General features: G+C 43.5%; 1 protein-coding gene and 1 long non-coding RNA gene across 6 annotated transcripts in view; both read left to right on the top strand.

The window, feature by feature from the left end:
• The first annotated feature begins 41 nt into the window (after positions 1-41).
• Positions 42-14,972, top strand: LOC133084779 (uncharacterized). Of its 3 annotated transcripts, XR_009699460.1 has the most exons (4): positions 42-251; positions 584-2,340; positions 2,748-2,832; positions 4,798-5,115. It is a non-coding gene; the product is annotated as an uncharacterized LOC133084779 (long non-coding RNA). The 3 variants fall into 3 exon arrangements; XR_009699461.1 differs by lacking the exons at positions 584-2,340; positions 4,798-5,115 and adding an exon at positions 14,889-14,972; XR_009699459.1 differs by lacking the exon at positions 584-2,340.
• A 7,225-nt stretch (positions 14,973-22,197) lies between these two features.
• MTPAP (mitochondrial poly(A) polymerase) overlaps positions 22,198-22,436 on the top strand; it is a 38,921-nt gene continuing 38,682 nt past the window's right edge. For all 3 annotated transcript variants that reach the window (XR_009699463.1, XR_009699462.1, XM_061181532.1), the window contains exon 1: positions 22,198-22,368. Coding sequence is in view for 1 of the 3 variants with exons in the window: in XM_061181532.1 (XP_061037515.1) it covers positions 22,215-22,368 (154 nt within the window). In the remaining 2 variants the exon portion in view is untranslated. The remainder of the gene's footprint in view (positions 22,369-22,436) is intronic.

Below are 22,436 nucleotides of genomic sequence, written 5' to 3' on the forward strand. Positions count from 1 at the left end.
GCCCTCGGGGCGCTGGGCGGAGCTGGAGCCGGGGCAGGGGTGGGGCGCGCCGGGAGCGGGATCGGCCTCGCCACGCCTCCCGGGGGCCCCCGCCCGCTGCGCGGCCCCGGCACACCGCCTGGGAAACCCCCCCGAGTTCCCTCCGACCTGGGGAGCCGGCAGCCGGGGGGTAGGGGGCTCCCCGACGCGGAGCTGGGAAGGGCGACCCTGCCTCCGCCCCCGGCCGCTGAGGGAAGATCGTATTTCCTAAGGTGACGGCGCCCTCGGCGCTGCTGCGGGGTCCCCGGCCCTTTCCCGCGCCCCCCATGCCGGAGGGTGTGTCTGTATGCTGGGGGGGGGGGGGCGGGGGGGAACCGAGGCGCCGCGTGCCGCCCCCGCCGCGCTGCAGGAGGCGCACTGAGCTTCCCGGAACCGCGGCGCGCCCCGCTCAGGTTTCGGTGCAGGTCACACACGCAGGGCGGTGATGCGTGGCCCCCAGCACCGACCCAGTTTAAGGGCTTGGGAGAGGCTGCCGTGGGAGGTGACGGGGCGCTGGACGAGGGCCGGGGTCCCCGCCAGCAAAACCTGGTTTCGCTCTTTGCAGCCTTTATCGGAACTGGTTATTGGTGGCACCGCCCGGTTACAAAGTGTATCTGCCCCGTCTCCTCCTAACCCCCAGCTTCGAGTCTGGGATCCTCTGTCCTGCTTGGGAAGAAGGTCCAAGGGCGTCTAGAGTGATCTTCCTTCTCGAGTGGAAAGCGTTTTCTCGCGGCGAAGCCGGAAGGAAGTTCTAGGGAAACCGCTTCTCTCCACGGAATCCTCCCTGCCGGACACTCCCGATGCCCACTGCGAGGCGGCACACGCTGCCCCCAGCCCCGCGCCCCTGCCAGGGTTTCCCGAGTATCAGGACACTTTGCAAGGCAGCCCCGAGAGGGAGAGACGCTGTAAGGCCCCGACCCGCTCCATCTCGGCGACCCGCACGTTGGACGTGCCAGGTGGAGCCCAGATTCCAACGGCCTCGCTGAGTCCGCGTCCGGCCCCTTCCTGTCCCCAAGCTCGTCTCGGGCCCACGCACCCTCACACGCACACAAGTGCAAGACTGCAGCGGACCCGCTCGAAGACTCTCCACGTTTCTCCTACGGAAAGTGAATTGTTATTCCCACCCAAGGAAGTCATCTGAGAATTGCCGGCGGACAGAGGCTAGCTGAGATGAGAAGCAAGGCCCTCGCTGTAGGACCTTAACGCCCATCATTTCTTTGTGCTTCTGGGCCCGCGGCGTTGGTGACAACAAGGGGAGACGCCCGAGACTTTAGTAATAGCGAGCCCAACTAGCAAATTAAACGGTGACGACTGATTGGGGACACTGAGCCATCCCCCAAATTATTTTAAATACTAGAGTGCAGCGGCATGAATGACGCGGGGCGAGTACCATTTCCAAGTGGTCTCAGGGCTGGACCACTCCCCGACCCTGGTCCAGGGGACTGGTCTTCTGCTCTTGCAGGAGGGCGCGCTGCCTGGACCGACCCTGCCGCCCTGACTCGGTGGTAGATGCAGCCCGCGCCCGGGCTGGGAGAAGCCCGGCTGGCCTGGCCGCGGACTCCGTGGAATTTGGCCGGGACTCAAAAGCAGATTATCCCAGTCTCGGCTGAAACTGTAGCATCAGCTCCCTTCGCCTTTTCTCTGGGAACCAGATTGGCCGGGTTGTTGCCTCTAATCATAACGTGAGAGACGTCTGTCCTCTATCTGTTGTCTCTGACCAACGAAGGATGATCTTTATAAACAATTTTAAAAATAGAAACATGGAACCACCCCCTTGATGAGCTCATGAAAACCACACCTAATCTTCTGGGAACTATTAGCGTTACTTCCTACATAGAGGTCTTCCAAATATAGCTGCATTTTAGGGAGCTGGTGAAATGGCTGCCCCAGCGGGGTCCTCTCTGGCTGCTCTTGCTTATGCAGTAGCAGGTCGCGTGTGGTGGGGTGAATTAAGAGATTCTACTCAAATACATTTTTAAAGTCTAGCAAAGGTTGGATCTGGTGACCCGGATTACCGGAGAGAGAGGACAATTGAAGAGAAAGAAAAAGTTTGCAGACTACTTGCATTTTTCTCCGTCAAGACTTGGTTACACAGGCTTGCAAAAGCAATCCTGCTCAGCGTGCTAGAAAAGTGAGGTTTAAACTTGCCAAGGAGAAACCACCGGAGCGGGAGTGTGCACGGCCAGAGGTGGCTGATTAGAGCACATTACAGAACAGCTCTGGAAGCTGTTTGCACCCAACAAAATGCACTTGAAAATTGAGTTGCAAGGTTGCAGTGTACTTGAAGAGGCTTTCTCCACTGGCAGCTTGGGACAATAATAGGTTTGTCATCTGTAGTTTGGAAATCAGAGCTCATTTACTCAACAGAACCAAAACGATTCACAGTGGTAGGTGACCCAGTCAGTGCATCGGCCTATGTAACCCTAATGGGCTCTAGACTAATAAATAGAATACAGGACACTGCTTTCCAGTCTTCTTCATATTCAAAAAATATAATATTTTTAGAGAATACTGGCATAAACTGGAAAAAAGCGGATACCTATGTGTGGCTTGGTGAAAAATGTATTTCATTTTCTTAAATTATAATAACAGTAAAATACAAAAGGGTTTGAGGAAGATCATTAAATACTGAATTTCAGTAAAGCTTTAAATAAGATGTTTTTAAAGTTAAGAGGAACTTGAACCTGATTTCATGAGCATAACTTGCTTCTGTCTGGCTTTTGTTGCAGCTCTACATGTTTGCCCATTAAGAGGTTTAAACAATGACCTCTTTAAACTTCTGACAATAACCTTCAGATGAGAAACTACAGACACGTGAGTAATCAATTTAAAACCATTATTACAATCTTTAAATTTTTTGAACAGTTGAAATTGTATTTTAGAAGTCCAGTAGGTCTTATTTTTTTCATTGACGTAGGTAAGTTTCTTACGATAATGTGAGTGGATTTCAGTGATAATTGAACTTTTTCATATTAAGTCTTTCTATGTTACAAAGCTGTAATTTGCAAAACTTGCACGCACTGTCAGAGAATTTAGCTTGGATGCCACTAAAAAGACACAGCAGACGGAAGGATGAAGCATCGGGGGAGGAGATTCAGGACCGCCAGACCCACCACCAAGGCTGATGCTCCTTGGGCTTTGGCCCTGCTCCTCTGGTACCTGAAACCCAAACTGCTTCTTCCAGCCCGGCCCGGGCCCCCTGCAGCTGCTGGCGATGGACCTGCTGGCCTCGCTCAGCATCTTGAGGTGGATTAGGATTCCATCAGACCTGAGGGGACCACCACGTGTGCATCATTAGATTCTGCTCTGCCCTCCCCGCCGCCCTGGCCGCCCTACGGCATCCCAGAGAAGATTGCAGAGGCACCTGAATGCCTGAAGGAATACGGGGGTATCTATATTCCTGCCACATCAGCATGCAAGGCTTTCCCATGCAGACCACCCAGAGGGCAGACAAGGATGAAAGGGACAGTCTCCTCTGTCCTCATCCTTCCTTTGCTTCTCCTCACCTTCTGTACTCACAACTTTTGCCATCACTGTGCAAAGTGGGCACAGCAAGGAAGGAGCGCAATGGGGCCCGGGGCAGAGATGGAGTCCTCCCGTGGGGGAGATGGGGTGAGAAATGCCCTGCTTCCAGATGCTCTCAGCTGTGGCCGTTGTTTATCTCTGAAGGCCATGTTTAAACTGGGCCTAGGTGTGAATCAGAGATCTTCTGTTCTCATGTGCAGAAAGCTAAAACTCGGGTCTCTCAAAATACCTACATCACGCCGTTCTGTATGAAATGTATTTTGGTTTTTTGTTCATTGCTTTGTGCTGTGACTTCCCCAAATGTAAGGTCCATGAACCACACTTTGAAAACAGAAACTACTGCCCTGTGCTTCTCTCTTCCACCTCCCAAATGGAAACTCCTGGTACAGCATTTCTTAATCTCGGGCTTCCAAGATTACCACATGGGTTGGGATGCCCCCAGGAACTGTTCAAGGCTCTCTCCTCTGGCCAATGCAATAGCTTTCATTTTTCCCATTTTTAGAGGGGGGACAAGGGCTCAGCAGTGAGGCTCCCCCAAACTGCATGGGCCCAAATGTTGGAGCAGTCCCTGATTGATTTGTGGAAATTATCTCCTAAGCATCTCCCATGACTCCTTATTAGCCAGAGTCCCCTCATCCCAGGACCACACATCACCTGCAAACACGATGTGAGGGACTGCCGGCAACTTATTGCTTGGGCGAGGCAAGGAATTGTTTTAAAAAATTAAGCACAGGCTGATCTGCACGTGTAAATATAGAGGTAGAAAAAAAGAAAAAAATCACCAGAAGAGCATCCTCTCCAAAAACAATCATTACTAACCTCCTTTGAAACGGTGTTCTTCACACACTACACATTAGGAAATTGGCCGGATTAGTATTTCAACAGCCTTTAAAAAAAGGCGTTGCATGCTTATTCTCGCGTGATTAGTTTAAACCCAGTGAGTTAAACACATTTTGGGGTTTGCCGTTGCAGTTACAGCACTAAAAACAATTGCCAACAGATTCCCCTCAGTGTGTATTGGGGAGACTTCTCCCCTTTCTTAATCAAAGCCCGGGATTAATGTTCATGAGAACATCTTTCTAAGTATCAAGATGCTTTGATGGATGGATTTCATAATAATGAAGCATCCTGATACATTCCGACCATATTAAAAATAATGGTAATAGCTGTCGTATTTTAAGCACTAACTACGTCCCGGGCACTCGGCTCATTGCTATCCTGAGACGGGCACTAGTCTCTCTTTTTTGCCAGTAGGATTTACATGACTTTGAAGAGGCTAACTAATGTGTCCAAGGAAACCAGACGCTAATCCATGTCTGATCCCAAGTCCAAAGAAGCAACGTCTTGCATCTACCAGCACGGGGTTAGATGGGCGCACAAGCGCCTGGGTGCGTGGCTGCGTCTGCTGGTGCCGCTCGGAGGAGAACAGGACTGAACATCAGCCAGTTGTGAAAAGCCTCCCACTGCTTTCCCATCCTGGCCTCTCCTTTGCAGGAGGTTGGTTTTCCTTTTCAGGCTCTAGCCTCTGGCTCCCTTCTGCCAGATGTGAATAAATTTCAGACATACCTCTACTGGGTCTTTAGCTGGATAATCTTTTATCTCTAACCATGGGAGGAGAGGTTCTGAAAGCATTTCAGGTGTCTCCCAGGGGGTAGAGATGTGGAAGAGGGCTGAGCCCAGGAAACCTCAGAAATGGAACGCTAGTTTTGCTTGTGCTTAAGGGAAACCAGCTTTAATGCCTCTTGGGGTCTGTGGGAGCCCAGAGAGACTTCCTGCCCCCTCTCAGCCTGGTTCTGGGTGGGATGATGGGTGCGTAGAGGCACTTCTGGGGCTTAAGAGCATCCTGAGATGTTCTCATGGATGCTGAGGGCGGATAGACGGGCAGTTTTTCCCACTCACCCACCCAGCTCTGGCACAAAGCACAGCCCCCCAAGGCCAAGGCTCTCCCCAAAACAAGGGTCCTCACCCAAAGCCCTACAGACATGCTGGATGGAGCCTATTTCTATCAGCTCACAGAGCCGGTGATAAACTCTTCAGGATCTGTGACAGCTGGTTGTTAAATACAGTCATGACTAAAAATAAAATTATATAAAATTACAAGTAAATGAAATATATATTAAAGACAATGTAATAAATATGAAAAACTTACCACTTCCCGATTATTTTGTTGCATTTTATTGCTTTCCGGGCTCTCACTCATGTCTATTACATCCACATGGTGGAAATACTACACCGTGATGGGTTCCTGTATGTCTCTTTCCAACTCTGCACTTGGTGGCCTCGAGTTAGCAGCTTAAAATAGGCCATCGTGGGAGTATTTACACCACAGGAACCAGCAAATGCTACAAACCGGGGCAGGGCTTTCACAAAGCTGGTTGTTAAATATTTACCAGCACAGAGCTGCGTCCAGGTACTTCTGACACCCTTTAGGTTATTCGTTTTTGTACTCTACCCTCCCTTTTCTAATACTCAATAATACATCGGAATAACTTTTATTTCTACCCAAGTAGCAAAATCTCCAACAATGAAGGGTGATCGTGGGCCCCCCATCTCTCTGTCATTCCTGGAGCTTCATCTCTGTTCTAACAGTAAAGCCATGGGAAGGGGAGAAGGGCATCGAGGGTCCGTCCTGAGAGCGAGGCTGCAGCCTGGGCTGGCCCCTTGGGCCAGCAGTGGCAGCGGACACTTTCCTTCATAATCTAAACTCCCGAGCTGATGCTGGCGGGGTTTACGATCAGTGTTGCCCACTGCCTCTTAGGAATCCCCTGGGGAATTCTTGTTCAGTAGAAAGGGGCTTGGGCCCCTGAGATATGAATTTCAGAAAGCTCCAAGAGAATGGAAGTATGGGGCAAGCAAAAAGAGCATGTCTTGCATTCACACCTGTGCTTTACCACTTTCTGTCCATGTGACCGTAGGCAAATCAATAAATTCATGGAGCTTTAGTTTCTTTCTTTATAGAAAGGGAAACAAATAAAAGTTACTGTGTTTTCATTTTGCTTTTTACACTTTCCTTTCCTTTTTTTTAATAACATCAAGTGCTATCAACAACACAGCTTTGACACCAGGAGAAAAGTGAAATCTATTATTATGTGTCTTTATACTATACTAAAATACTTTTGAAAAACACAATACCTTCATATATTTGTCAGTTCTTATCATTCATACAATAACCTTGAAAGGTCATTAGGCCTGTTTGACATTTGAAGAATCTGAAATTTACAGTAAGTAATTTATCTGAGATTACTCAGATAATACAGAGAGCCAAAATTCTAACCTACACTTGGTACTTTCAAAACTCTGCATCAACTATACTCCAATATAAAATAAAAATTTAAAGATAAATTTTAAAACTACATAAGTAAATAGATAAACAAACTAAAAAACCAAAAACCTATGCAGCCATTAGATTTATGATATTCTTTGACATAGTGGGTGCTAAGTCATTCATTCAAGAGCCACTTATGGGGATCAATAGACTCCAGGGACAGCCCTCACCGTCCATCCGCTGCTATTTATTGTCTGTGAAGCCACTGGCCAGTCCTCCCTACTTCTGCCTGCAGCCCTGCTCTCAGAGGCCACACCAGCCTCCCCCAAACCCCATCTTGGTTGCTTGAAACCTGCCACTATGGGTGGTTCTAGCTAATTGAACTGCTGGAGAGTCAACGACCTGGGCTTCACCCACCATATCCAAGATTGATGAGCATATTCCAGGGCACAGACCTCCAAGAGGGGCTGGAAAAGTAAGATGCCTCTTCTTAGCCATAGATAATTAAAGTTGGAGAAGCTCCAGACACACCACATGTAAGTGCCCCTGTTCGCGGTGCTCAGGTTGTAGCTTTAACTGTCCCCAAAAGAACTCCAAATTAGAGGTCACACCAAGAATCTGTACCTTGTAAAAATTTAAATCTGATGGCACAACAAGTTATGTTCAGTAAAGACATTCTGGTAAATGGAGATAATGAAATGTACCTCCTGTCCCAATACTCAGGTCAGCCATAACTACTGTCAACATTGTAGTGAACATCGTTCTGATTTTTTTTTTTTTGTAATGCACAGAAATTAAGATTTTGTTGCCTTTACCCCTGGTGACTGCTTCTAAAATTAGCTTTGCAAGTGAGAAGCAAAGAATAACCATCACACTATTTAGAAGGCAATTTGCTCACTCATTTGTTTTCTCACCAAACACTTGAGTGAGTATTATATGGTAGGCACAGTTCCAGGTGCTGGGAAACAGTAGTGGACAAACTCAATGGCCTTCAGGGAACCTATAGCCTGGGGACAGTGGAACACTGAAGAAACATACATATAAGAGGTCAACTTCTGACAAGTGCCATGACGGAAATGAACAAGGTGGAGGAAGTAAAGGAAAGTGAAAGATGCTTATGAACTGATCTTGCGAAGCTCAGAGAGGACCTTTCTGAGAATGTGCCCCTCACATAAAGATAATGATGTAGATGATAGCAGCCTGATATAGGTCAGAAGTCGCCATGTAGGTGTAGCTGCTAATCACTTAAATCCATGCTTCAATTTTGTTATGAGCTGATGTCAATCAATTCTCAAAGTAAGCAAAGAACTTAGAGGTGATTTAATTTAACACCTTCACTTTATAAATGATGAAGATGATGTCAGGGCGGTGACTTAGCCAAAATCATGTTACTAGCAAAGAACAGAACTATGTCTAGAGGCTAACTTTTGTGACCCACAAATCCCATCTATTACTACTATAACATGCATCTCCTTTTAGAGAAGCATAATATAAAGAAATGTTGCTCCATATTGTTCCCATAAATACACTGTATTTACCAAACGTAAAATAGCTAGCTAGTGGGAAGCAGCCGCATAGCACAGGGAGCTCAGCTCTGTGCTTTGTGACCACCTAGAGGGGTGGGATAGGGAGGGCGGGAGGGAGGGAGATGCAAGAGGGAAGAGATATGGGAACATATGTATATGTATAACTGATTCACTCTGTTATAAAGCAGAAACTAACACACCATTGTAAAGCAATTATACGCCAATAAAGATGTTAAAAAAAAAAAGACTATTAAAAAAAAAAAAAGAACAACGGTTTTAGTGTCAGTTACATAACATCCAGATGCCTTTTCTTTTTCTTTTTCTTTCTTTCTTTCTTTCTTTCTATCTTTCTCTCTCTCTCTCTCTCTCTCTCTCTCTCTCTCTCTCTCTTTTCTTTTTTTTCTTCCTTGTCATTCCCTAGCTGTGTGATTTGGAAAAGCTACTTAATCTTCTGAGCTTTAGTGTCCTTACTTATGAAACCAGGATGCATCATAAATGTGGTTTTTATTCCAATGTTTAAATGGAGAAAACAGTGAGAGGTTATAAGGGGAAAAAATAGCTTACATAGAATGATAAAAGTTAACGTCTTCTACACAGGGGAAATAGAGTCAAGCTTGCCAGTGGTTGGGTTTTTCTTGCAGCTGAGTAGGGCTCAGGTTAGTAACAGAAACCCTGGGTCAGTGTGTGGAGAAACCTGGTAACCAATCCAGCAGTTCGAAGCTGTATCGCTGTGGTTTTTCTCTTTAAGCAACCAAACCTTCCGGTTTTCTTTGGTGCCTGTTTTCTAACACTTGCTTTATTTAATTGCATCATCAGCTGTGTGGTAGTGGTATCATTTTTACCAGTGAACTGGATTATCCCTCTGCAAATCTCCCTGGGGTTCTTGGAAAATTATCTGAAATTGATCACAGCCAGGACATTTTGAAGGAAATACCCAACTAAGAAATCATTGACTGTTCTACACAGTTTGCAGAGGTGTTAGGAAGATCTTAAGAGTCTCTTTATAAAGGTCAATTTAAAGGTCTATTTTTAGGTCTCAGAGATCTCCATGGAATGCTCATTTTTTTAGAACACTGAAACAGACAGGAAGAAGCCGAATTTTAATGTGTTTGAGCCTTTAGCTCTGAGGCTCCTCAAGCAGGCTGCTCTTTTCCTATCCCAGCTGGGGATATCCCACAGACCAAGCAGTAGTGGTCTGACCCAGGGAGAAGATGTGGCTCCATCCCAAGCAAGGGAATCACACTCTTCCCAGATACCAGTCCCCTCCAACTCAAGGCTGCTTTCCTCTGCTTTGCAGCCCCTGGCAGGCATTTCTGCCCAGAAAAATGCATTCTCACTGTGGCTTGTTGGCAGCAACATTTCCAGAGGTGTGGGCAATGCAGCCAGTGACAGATGTCCCTGAGAAGGGACACCGGTCTGCAGAGGAAAGAAACCTGGTACCGTAATCTCGCTTCCCTCTTGCCTCTTCAAAGAAATTTTCTTTCTTCTTTCTTTCCTTTCCTTTTTTTTTTTTTTTAAGAAAATAAGATATGAGTTAGCATTAAATGTAGCAAGAATAAAAATGAATACTTCTGTGCTGGTGACTATGTGTCTGAGTTCATGGGCTTGCTGGCATCTAAGGTCATGGACCTCATCATTAAAGACAGGATCACAATGAAAACTCACCTATAAGTGAATCAGTAGAACTCTTTGTAATCTAAGTAAAAAAAAAATAGCATAAGCATGGACTTCCCTGGTGGTGCAGTGGTTAAGAATCCGCCTGCCAATGCAGGGGACACGGGTTCGATCCCTGGTCCGGGAAGATCCCACATGCCGCGGAGTGACTAAACTACTGAGCCTGTGTGCCACAACTACTGAAGCCCGTGTGCCTAGAGCCCGTGCTCCACAACAAGAGAAGCCACCGTGATGAGAAGCCCACACACCACAACGAAGAGTAGGCCCTGCTTGCTGCAACTAGAGAAAGCCCGTGGGCAGCAACGAAGACCCAACACAGACCAAAAAAAAAAAAAAAAAAAAAAATAGTATAAGCAAATATAGCCATTATTATTATTACTATTACTATTAAGAGGGAGTGAAATATGCCACCTCAAAATATACCAGTTTAGTATATTGATTATTCTGAATTAAGTTCACTTGAAAAACAGCTGGTACAAGACACGCTGACCCTCCTTTTTCCCCCTGAAAGCAGGAAATAAATGTCCCATGTGATCCTCCCTGTACCGGGCGGGTAGAAAGACATCCTTATCACCAGAGACAGGGAATTGAAGGCTGAGAAGGCTGTGTAAACAAATCTTGTTACTTGCTCACTAATTTACTGGCCCAAGCCCACACTTCCTCGTGTTGTGGATTCTTCACAAATTTACTGTTTCTCTGTCTAAAAGGTATAAAAGCTGCTTGCTTTAGTCACTTCTTTGAGTCTCATATTTTTATGGACTCCCTTCCATACAAAAATTCAATTTGTTTTTCTTCTGTTCAATGTGTCTTGCGTCAATTTAATGATTAGATCAGCCAAAGAACTTAGAAGGAAAGAGGAAAAGTTTTCCCCCCCTGCATTACAAATATGGCAAAAAAGCATCTCCATGGAGAAAAGTGCATAATAACTCTAGCAATGACTAGATTAGATGAGGGGTTTTTCATGGGATAAACAACTTCTTCAGAAAAGTGTAGAATTCCATGGGATTCTACACACACACACACACACACACACACACACAGACGCACACACAGAGCAGTGATTCTCAAGCCTGAGCATACCTAACACAGCTCGTAAAAAAATGCAGATTCCTGTATCCCACCCCTAGATAGTCTGATTAAGTAAGCCTGGGGGTACAACCCAGAACTCTCTATTTTAGCAAGCTCACCAAATGCTTCTGATGCAAGAATCGGGTCCCTGGACCAACTTCAGAAATCCTAGCATCCCCAAAGGGAAAGAACACTTAGTGCGAAATATACGAAGTAAAACTGCAGGAACATTGGTATCACATTTCCAAAGCCGATGTTCACATTTTAAAACATTTGACTCTAAGCATGTGTACAGGACTCGCAATCTAATGTTCCATCTTCACGTTCCCCAAACAGCAGCAACCGCTTTAAAAAACAGTCACAGGAGAAAGAGAAAAACTGGCAGTGCCACTAGTTTATATAAAGCATCTCAGGGGGAATGAAGATACAAAACACTTTCAATTAAGGCAACTTTGTAGCTCAGAGCTCTGTTTAGTTCACTTAATAGAAGAGATTCTTGTGGTCCTAACAGAAATATTTCCCGTGATTTGAGGTCTGTACAAAAGCCCTCTATGTGTCTGGAGGTGCCTGAACTACTCTTTCTTCGAGGGTCTTCTGTTGTTGTTGTTTTTATAAATTTATTTATTTATTTTTGGCTGTGTTGGGTCTTCGTTTCTGTGCGAGGGCTTTCTCCAGTTGCGGCGAGCGGGGGCCACTCTTCATCGCGGTGCGCGGGCCTCTCACTGTCGCGGCCTCTCTTGTTGCGGAGCACAGGCTCCAGACGCGCAGGCTCAGTAATTGTGGCTCACGGGCCCAGTTGCTCCGCGGCATGTGGGATCTTCCCAGACCAGGGCTCGAACCTGTGTCCCCTGCATTGGCAGGCAGATTCTTAACCACTGCGCCACCAGGGAAGCCCTCTGTTTTTGTTTTTAAAAAGTACTGTTAAAATATCATATTTTTTCTTGAGAAAGAAAGAGATATTGACCAAGCTGGGACTGTTGGTTACCCTAATTACTATTCTACCTTTACTCACAGCCTTTTTTTTTTTTTTTTTTTACCTTGGGCAAATTATTTAATCTATGCTTCAGTTTCCTCACCCATAAAATGAGGATGCTAATAGTTTATTTTATCAATTCTAAGATGAACATTTTCCCCATATTTTAATATCGCTGAAATCAGAGTGCACCTCACAATTTTTTAAAAAGCATTGTGTCCTAGATTAATTGGCAGATTTTTCTTAGGGGTGCATAAAATAATGGAGTGTCTTATAATGACGAGGTCTTAGGTTAGATGAAATATGATAATAATATGGATATCCTAAGGTTTTGTGAGGGTTGACTGAGTCAAAAAACAAAATGCTTAGAACTGTGACTCGCTAATAATTAATCACTTGATAAATGTAATCTATTCATATTCTCACCCATGGATGGATTATAAATTAACTAGTCCCTCCTTGGTGGCCCTTTAGATTGTCTCCACTATTCCTACCATTATATTCTGCATCAAATATCTTTGTATGTAAACCTTTAAGTGCACCTCTAATTAGGACAGATTCTTAGAAATGGAATTACCAGGTCAGAAAGCAAGGACGTATTGAAAGGATGGACTTAAGAAAGTCAGTCAAACCTGGGTTAGGATCACCAAAGGATCTTAGTCATTTTACTTAATCTTTCTACATCTCAATTTATGCATATATCAAATGGGGATAATAATAAAATTCACGGGTGTTACAGAGAAAAACTACAGGCCCAGAATGGCATCACTTGGGCTAAAGCCCAATATATCAAGCCTCGACTTCATACCTCACCTATGTGCAGTTTCAACCTCCCCTGGAAATGTAATCTTAATCAACCAGTCTGGAATTTTCTGGTCAGCACCAGTGACATCCTCTACCACGTGGGCCCTTCCCATTCCCCCCGCGGCCCCCCAGAGGAAGAAGAGGCCAGCTGTTTGATAAAATCCCTGCTGTTCCCTTACCGCCCCCCCCCAAAAAATAAAGTGTCCTGGCCTGAAAATAATCCTTTCCTTTCTTTTGCTAATAGCTCCCTTGTCCCGCCCGTCTCTTTATAATAACCCTCCATTTTGTATAACCCCTTGGGGTGCCTTTTAGCTGCAAGGTTGGGTGCTGCCCTGTTCAGGAACCGTTGAATGAAACTAATCAGAGCTTCAAATTTACTCGGTGGAATTTTGTTTTTTAACACAGGCATATTGTGAGGTTTAAATAAAATGATGCAATTAGACAGCATACAATACTGGCCCAGAGTAAGTTAAAAATGAATGTAAGCTATTTTCCTGGGACGTTGAGACCCCGGCAGTACGCAGGGCTTCTCGCCAGCTTTGGAGGGGTCTGCGCTGCACTGCTTGAAATCACCGGTTTCCAACAGTGACCCCGTGTGGCCATAATAGAAACAGCACCCGCGGAAAGGAGGCCTGTGCCGTCAGAATTGATGAGATTCCCTCAGTTCTTTCTCCCGGTGTTGGTTGACCGGACCGTCCGCTGGCAGAAGCCTGTGCCTGGCATTCTTGAACAACCTGAGATAGACATACTCAGGGAAGGGGTAAGGGGCTCCGTCGATCTGAATAGAACGGCCTGAGCGACTGCTCTAAATGTGGACAGCGGATGACCGCCTAGATACCAAGGAACTGGGGAAACAGTTTATCATCATTTCTGTGGAAACTGCATAGGAACAGTTGATCTCCCTGCATAATATAACCATGAGACACCACTTTGGCAGTCGTATTTGTCCATTATAAATCCCAACGAATTCTAAGACTGAATTTTAGTGAGTGTTTGGGATGGGCAGCTGATACCCAGGCTATAATTCACCAAAGGCCTCCTGGCTTGAACTTCTGGAGCAGCCAGGAGTTTATATAATGAGCACATTGAATATATTTAACAACTGGCTTGTCAGATGATCAATTTTCATATTTTCATCGATTGTATGTCACAGAACATCATGCCAACCTTAATTCCCTGGTTTCTACAACCTACTCATAAAGATTAACTAAAAGAGAATATGATTTTAAAAGAAGCTTTTGGTTTCTTAAGTAGATAGCTTCTAGAACTACAGAACTGCAAGTAACAGCTGAAAAATGGCTATAAACCATACAACCCAAAGATATGGATGTGAATGGTCAGTTTGAATTATAATAAATTTAGAATACATAATCATAAAACTTTACATGATTTTTCAATGTAGTTTGACCATATAGCACTGAAGAATGTATATAATAACTTCAAAAACCAAGTTATATGGAAAATCTAAAATGCTTCAAGCTATGTACTTCCTTTTCTGCCCATATATACATGATAAATAAAGTTTAAAGGTGTGAAATGCAGACAAAGAAAGTAAGTCTCCCTGCCTGCCCCTGGTCATTAGAGCCTCAATTCATCTCCTTGGAGGCAAGCTGTAGATTTGAGACATTTTACATTTTTTAATGAAGGAGTATTTTAAATCTTTAAAATCAAATTTAGAGTTATAATGTTTCAAAATGGTTAAAAGTTCAAAAGCTGCACAAGGTATAAACAATCCCCTCCCACACTTGTCTTCCAGCCTTTCAATCCCATCTCCAAAGTCAACAAAGGCTTCCAGATCTTTTGTGTGTCCTTCCAGAGATAGTCTGTACACACACAAGCAAATGTGTGTGTGTGTGTTTAGTGTCCTACCCCCTGTTTGCTTTACTTAGCAATTTTAACAATATATCTTTTTTAAATAAAAAAATTGTTTTAATTGAAGTATAGTTGATTTACAATATTGTGTTAGTTTCTGCTGTACAGCAAAGTGATTCAGTTATACACATATATATTCTTTTTCATATTCTTTTCCATTAAGGTTTATTACAAGATATTGAATTAACAATGTATCTTGAAGATTGTCCCAGTTCAGCAGATAAAGAGTCTCCTCTTTCATTTAGGTTATTTATTATCTCTCCCTCTAAGAGTAAGTATGTCTCTACAATAAATTTCTAGAAATAGAATTGCAAAGGTTATATGCATTTGTAATTCTGAAAAGTATTGCCAAGCTTTCTGAAGGAAATTTTGAAAAGGTCCGACTGGTTCAAAGAAAGTCACACATAGTTGGCATTTTAATTTTCATTCCAAAGCCCGGTTTCATAAACAATGGAAAGGTAACTTTAGTCTCATCTCTGTCCAAATTATCTTAATTCCAAACTGGTAGAAGATTAATAAATTCTTTGTCTTCAAACGTGTAAAATTATAATAAAAAGTCTGTTTACTGTATAGGGAGCAAATGGAAGGAAATGGCTATCAAACCAAGTGGAAATGAAAACTAATAGGTCAGCTTGTGAATAGATGCCCTGCATCAGCACAAGTGTTTTAAAATTTAGTTCATAATTCAATGAATTGTGAACCTATTATGTTCTTACTGCCAGAGGGTCAGGGATGAGTGAGTCCCAATCCCTATAACATCAACCTGCTCACAATCTTGAGAGAGAGAGACAGACAGATGGACACAGAGAGAGAGAGAGACAGAGAGAGAGAGAGAACCGCTCTTGTCTGTTCCAGCGGCCCACCCCTCCCTCGCAACACACCGCACCTTTTTGGGAACATCTGCTTCAGGCTTCCCTTCCTGTCTAGCATTTACCACTAGACACAACTTACCTATGGACACAACTTACCTATGTTCACCTCAGCAGAATCCCTGAGGGCAGAAACACGGTTCACTCTTCTTTTTTCACTTTTTTAATAATTAATGTTTATTGGAGTGGAGTTGCTTTACAATGTTGTGTTAGTTTCTGCTGTACAGCAAAGTGACTCAGCTCTATGTATACATGTATCCCCTCTTTTTTGGCTTTCCTTCCCATTTAAGACACCTAAGAGTGTTGAGTAGAGTTCCCTGTGCTACACAGTAGGTTCTCATTAGTGATCTATTTTATACATAGTATCAGTAGTGTATATGTGTCAATCCCAATCTCCCAATTCATCCCTCCCCCCCTTCCCCCCTTGGTATCCCTATGTTTGTTCTCTACGTCTGAGTCTCTATTTCTGCTTTGCAGATAAGATCATCTGTACCATTTTTCTAGATTCCACATATATGCGTTAATATACGATATTTGTTTTTCTCTTTCTGACTTACTTCACTCTGTATGACAGTCAACATGGTTTTCTCTTGCTCTAAACCTTATAGCACTTTATAGTACTGGCTCAGAATTTTAAGAGAATATGTTTTAATTGAATTCTAAGTCTTGGTGTTGTGAGGAAAGAGAAGATCCCATGCTCCTCTTCCTGCAGTTTAGCAGACGAGAATGACAAAAGCACGAACTTGAGTTTCCTTCCTAAGGAAAACACATAGCAGATTCGGGTCGAGGCAGGACCAGAATGCAGCCTCCTGACTCCCAGGCCAGTGCTCTTGTTCCCACTTCCTGATGCTTTTGCCTGATCTTCGGTTACTAGCCAGGGGTTGCCCTCATGCAAGGTGCTAGGCTGAGCTTTGAAGAACAGCTATGAGACTGGTTCTCTGGGCTTAAGCAATGCATGAATGGATGGGTGGGATTAAGAGAAATATATATTTCTGTTTACCAACATATAAGCAGGTTTTTCTACATGTGTTGGTCAAAAGCTAGTGAAAGGGGTTGGTGAGCTTTCCTTGCTGCCAAGAGATGAAAACCTGGGCCCGGTAGACCATTTCGTGCCCTAAGGGCCATTTCCTGATTAGATGATGTGATGCAGAGAAGGCAGCAGAAGTTCCACCTTTGACTGAACACTCAGGCATTTGATAAAGGAGATTAAGTCTCTAGCATCAGCTCTGTGGTTGCACATGGTGTAACCGAGCAGGACCCTACGAGGCCTTCCCGGAATAGACCACCACCCGTGTCTTCCACCTGCCTTTTGTCTGTACAAGAACTTTAGTCGAAAAATAAATTTAATCAGAGAAGTGAGAAAATGCAGAAAGAAAGGAAAACAGTCAAGCAAATAAAATAATAATACTTTAGCCATTAAACAAAGTCAAGGACATTTAGTTCCTCCTCAAAGACTATAGATACTCTTCTGAGCCATGTCCTTTGAGCTGTTTTGCAGCTGCTGAAACCCCCTCCAAGTGGAAGAAGTTAACTGTATGCTGCCCACAAGCACGCAGACCCCAGACCGGTTGGAACCAGAAGGTTGATGATGCTGACTTGCAATTACCTCACCACCAGCCAATCAGAAGAGTGTCCACAAGTTGATCACACCCTGCTCCTTTAACAGTATAAGACTCCTCACTACCCCCTCCAGGGTGGGTCACACAGTCTTGAGGGCATTAGCCCGCTGTGGCCCCCTTTGCCTGGCAAAGCAATAAAAACTACTCTTTCCACTTCACCCAAAACTGTCTCTGTGTTTCTATTCGGCACCGGTGAACAGAGGGCGAGTCTCGACAACAATAGGAGGGCAGGGATCTCAGACATTTGTGCATGAGAACCGTGGATTTTACTCAAAGGTGATTTGAAGGGAAAAGTAAAGTATGGCGTCCTTCAGTACCCTCAGGGGATTCGTTCCAGGACCGCTGCAGATTCCAAAATCCACGGATGCTCAAGTCCCTTATATAAAGTGGCACAGTATTTGCGTACAACCTACATGCATCTTCCTGTATGCAGTCCACCCTTGAAAAATGAGGAGGTTGGGATGCTGACCCCTGGGAAGTGCAAAAGCCACATATAGCTTTTTTTTTTAATTTTAATTTTATTTTTAAAAATTTATTTATTTTTGGTTGCGTTGGGTCTCTGTTGCTGCGCATGGGCTTTCTCTAGTTGAGTCGAGAGGGGGGCTTCTCATTGCTGCGGCTTCTCTAGTTGCAGAGCATGAGCTCTAGGCACGTGGGTTTCAGTAGTTGTGGCACCCGGGCTCAGTAGTTGTGGCGCACGGGCTTAGTTGCTCCGCGGCATGTGGGATCTTCCCGGACCAGGGCTCAAACCCGTGTCCCCTGCATTGGCAGGTGGATTCTTAACCACTGTGCCACCAGGGAAGTCCCCACCTATAGCTTTGAACTCCTCCAAAACTTAACTACTAACAGCCTATTATTGACTGGAAGCCTTACCAATAACATAAACAGTCAGTTAACGCATATTTTGTATGTTTTATATATTATATACTGTATTCTTAGAATAAAGTAAGCTAGAGAAAAGAAAATGTTATTAAGGAAGTCATAAGGAAGAGAAAATACATTTACTGTATCGGATTTATCGATATTGTAAGTTTATGTCATCTGTTTTTAAGATGAATTGTCTGTCGGTACCTACATCAATATTGTTTTATATGATAAAAAACACTGTAGATGTCATACATATTACTAACGCTAGCCATCAAATATGAAAAGATAATGTGAAAAGGAAACTTGTATTTATTTACAGGTAGAACAATTCTGCATTGATAACGAGGAAGCAGCAATATGATTACTTTATGGTCGCCTAGTGGCTTTGATAAGATTGCTTCACAGTTCACATGCACTGATGAATGAATCATAAAATTTTATGGCATACAGTGTTACAATCATAGTCATAATACAGTATTGGAAACATTGTTACATTTTTTAAAAAACCACTTACCTAGGATGATAGGCTGATACACAACTTCTCCAATTACGAGACAGAGGCATATGGTACGGTAATGTAATTCTTTGAAAGCAAAGCTATAAGAGTAAGGAAACTAACTCATTATTAATTTCATATTAAATATCACTCACCTTATGCCTATGTAAGGATAGACTAGTATCTACATATAGTTTATGAATTCATAACATAACCTTTTTCTTATTTTTCTTGATATTTCTAGGCTATGAGTTTCACCTGTAAGTTTTTTCAAATTGTCACAAATGTCCAGAAAACTTTCCGATATATTTATTGAAAAAAATTCACACGTCAGTAGACTCACGCATTCAAAGCCGTGTTGTTCAAGAGCCAACTGTACTTTAAATCATCTCTAGATTACTTATAATACCTAATACACTGTAAATGCTATGTAAATAGTTGCCTTCATGGGGAAAATTCAAGTTTGGCTTTTTAGAAATTTCTGGAATTTTATTTTTCAAATGTTTTCCATCTGTGATTGGTTGAACCTGCAGATGTGGAACCGGTGGATACAGAGGGCTGACTAATTTAATTCTATAGTGAGGAAAAGTGTTATTTTTCTATTGCAGCAAAAATATAAATATTGTAGAGAATGCAAAATTTTCATGATTTTATAGGTAAAAAACATAATTTCACAGTAATTGCAAGATTGTGATAGCTCATTCCTTTCAAAATCCCAGTGACTGTAAGTTTGCTTTTCTTTGCTAGTAAAGCTTTCCCTGGCACCTCTGCTTGCTGAGTTGTTCTCAGTCGATATATTCAGCTTTGAATGTGAAAATCCTTCTTGGTGACTTGAACAGGAAACCAGGATCTGAAAGGGCATTAGTAAGGTAGCCGGACAATTTATCATCCGAATGGGAGCACTTTTGAGAGCGAAAGAGTGTGGAGTTAATAATTACATGGGCACAACCTGAATATATGGTTTCTGGAGCCTTATATCACACACGTTCACATTTTATCAAAGACTAGTGTACCGTGTAAGAAGTATTTTAGTGGCATATGAAATGTAGACACAATTTAAGAATTTGCTAATTCTTTTTCTATTGGCTTTCCAATCTGCATAGGATTCCTTTTTCTTTTTAATGATAAAAATAATACCTGTTTGTTTTTTAAAAAAATACCAAGATGCTAAAAATCTCTCGTTTCTATGCCCCTCAGCCCCTACTTTCCCATTTATTATCTCACCGTTCTGAAAGATAGAAATCCAAAGTGAAGGTGTTAGCAGGGTTATGTTCTCTCTGAAACCTACAGAAGAATTCTTTCTTGTCTGTTCCCAGCTTCTGTGGTTTGCTGGCCATCTTTGGTGTTCTTTGTTTTTTGGCTACATCCCTCCAATCTCTGCCTTGTTATTGCCTGTTATTCTCCCTGTGTGTCTGACTTTACATGGCTGTCTTCTTATAAGGACACCAGTTACACCTCCCCTACTCCAGTAGACATCATCTTAACTGATTACATCTGTAATAACCCTATTTCAAAATAAGGTCACATTCTGAGGTCCTGGGGGTTAGGACTTCAACATATCTTTTTTTGGCGGGGGCACAATTCAATCCATAATAGAAGGTAAATTCGTAAGTCAATAAATTAAGGCTGCCGTCTGTAACAAATATTCAGTGACACCTCGAAGTTTGGTTGTTTTTTCCCATGTTTGAGAGAATCTATGGGGGTAATTTTTTTTTTAATTGAAGTAGAGTTGATTTACAATGTTGTGTTAATTTTTGCTGCACAGCAAAGTGGTTCAGTTATATATATATATTCTTTTTCATATTCTTTTCCACTATAGTTTATCACAGGATATTGAATATAGTTCCCTGTGCTATACAGTAGGACCTTGTTGCTTATCCATTCTATATATAATAGTTTGCATCTGTCAGTCCCAACCTCCCATTCTATCTCTCCCCCATCCACCCACCTCCTTGGCAATATGCGGGTAATTACTGATGGACGTAGAGAAACCTGAATGAACTGACCTCAGCTAACCAGAACCTCCAACTTATTGACCAGAATGTATTTGCACTGGCCTTTCCAAAAGAGCAGTCATTAACAAGAAAAGAATCAGATAACATGAGTGTAACTTTTTATTAAACATTGAGTAGATACAAAATAACATTCATAAACATGTGTACGGTAAGAAGAATTCTAATACAATGAGCCACTGTAGCCCCACCATGCAGTTTAAAGAATAAAACACTACCATTATCCTTAAAGAACCCTATATTTAATTTTTAATGGCTAAATTAATATGTTGACACATGCTTATTATAAAAACTTTTTATAATTAGAATTCTACTGAGCAAAAATAGAATGGAATAAGTAAATACAATGGAAAATGAGAAGTATTGATAAGAATGCACAGAAACTGGAACACTCATATGCTAGTGATGAGAATGAAAATGATGCAGCTGCTTTGGAAAATAGCCTGCAGTTCCTCAAAAAGTTAAAACATATGACCCAGCAATTCTACTCCTAGGTATACACCCAAGAGAAGTGAAAACATATGTTCACACAAAAACTTGTACATGAAAGTTCATAGCAGCACAAAAAGGTGGAAACAACCCAAAACAAACAGCCCAAATGCCCCTTAAGTGATGACAGGATAACCACCTGTGGCATATTCATACAATGGAGTATTATTCAGCCATAGAAAGGAATAAGGTACTGATAGATGCTACAACATGGACGAACCATGAAACCATTATACCAAGTGAAAGAAGCCAGTCACAAAAAAACACACATTGTATGATTCCACTTGTATGAAATGTCCGGAAAGGCAATTCCGAGGAGACACATAGTAGGTACGTGGTTATTTAGGGCTGGGGGGAGTGTGGTGATTAGGGTGGTAGCTAGCCGGCACAAGGTTTCTTTCGGAGGTGATGAAGTGTTCTAAGCATGATTGTGATTATCGCCCATCTCTGTGAATATACTAAAAACCATTGAATGGTACACCTAAAGGGGTGAATTGTGTAGTATATGACTTAAATCTCAGTCAAACTGTTACAGAAAGAGAGAAAGAGGGAGCGAGGAGGGGGAGGGAGGAAGGAAGGAAGGGGAGGAAAGGAGGGAATGAAAAAAACCCTGAACAAGGAAACCTAGGTTTAACTTCCATTTCTGCCCCTGCCTGGCTGTAGAACTTTAGGGATGTTACTCAACGTCTCTATGCCTTAACCTCCCCATAAATAAATGGAGATAAGAGTTCCTACGTCACAGGCCTGTTGTAAGGATTAAAAAAGTCAACCCACGTAGAGCACTTAGAACAGTGTTTGGTAAAGAAAAAGTGTTATCGTTTATCGTCTTCTAAGTATAGATTCGCAAGTCAGTGCTCCTTCCTCATGCCCTTGCGCTCTGGTTCTATTTTCATGACTCAGTTTGAAAGAGTAGGCGGCGTGCTCGTTCTCCTGGGAGCCTTCTTTTAGAGAACCGTGGGAAAGGGGAACTCAGACACGTGCGAAAGCTTCATTCAAGCCGCAACTCGCTTTCTTGTAATAAGCGAACGTCCTTCGCCTAGTTTGACCCTCTAGACTTCCCATCCTTTCCCACCTCCTCCTCCGCGCGCATGCGCGGAAGCCCGGCGCCCTTTCGTCCGTGCTCCTGGCGCTTTGACGATGGCGGCTCGTGGCTTGGGGCTGTTGAGCAGTTTGCCTCTCCGTGCTCAGAGAAGTGAAGTCCAGCGTCCTCTCCGCAGGCTTCTCAGTTGCCCAGGAACGGTGGTCGCAGCCCTCGGGAAGGAAGAGCAGTCCTCGGGGAGCGCGGAGACAGGTGTGGAGCCGGGGCCGGGGTCGCGGGCGGGCGCAGGGCCGGTGGAAGCGGCGGGGGGACCGCACGGC

This window comes from Eubalaena glacialis, chromosome 2, assembly GCF_028564815.1.
Source record: "Eubalaena glacialis isolate mEubGla1 chromosome 2, mEubGla1.1.hap2.+ XY, whole genome shotgun sequence".
NCBI classification, from domain to species: Eukaryota; Metazoa; Chordata; class Mammalia; order Artiodactyla; family Balaenidae; genus Eubalaena; species Eubalaena glacialis.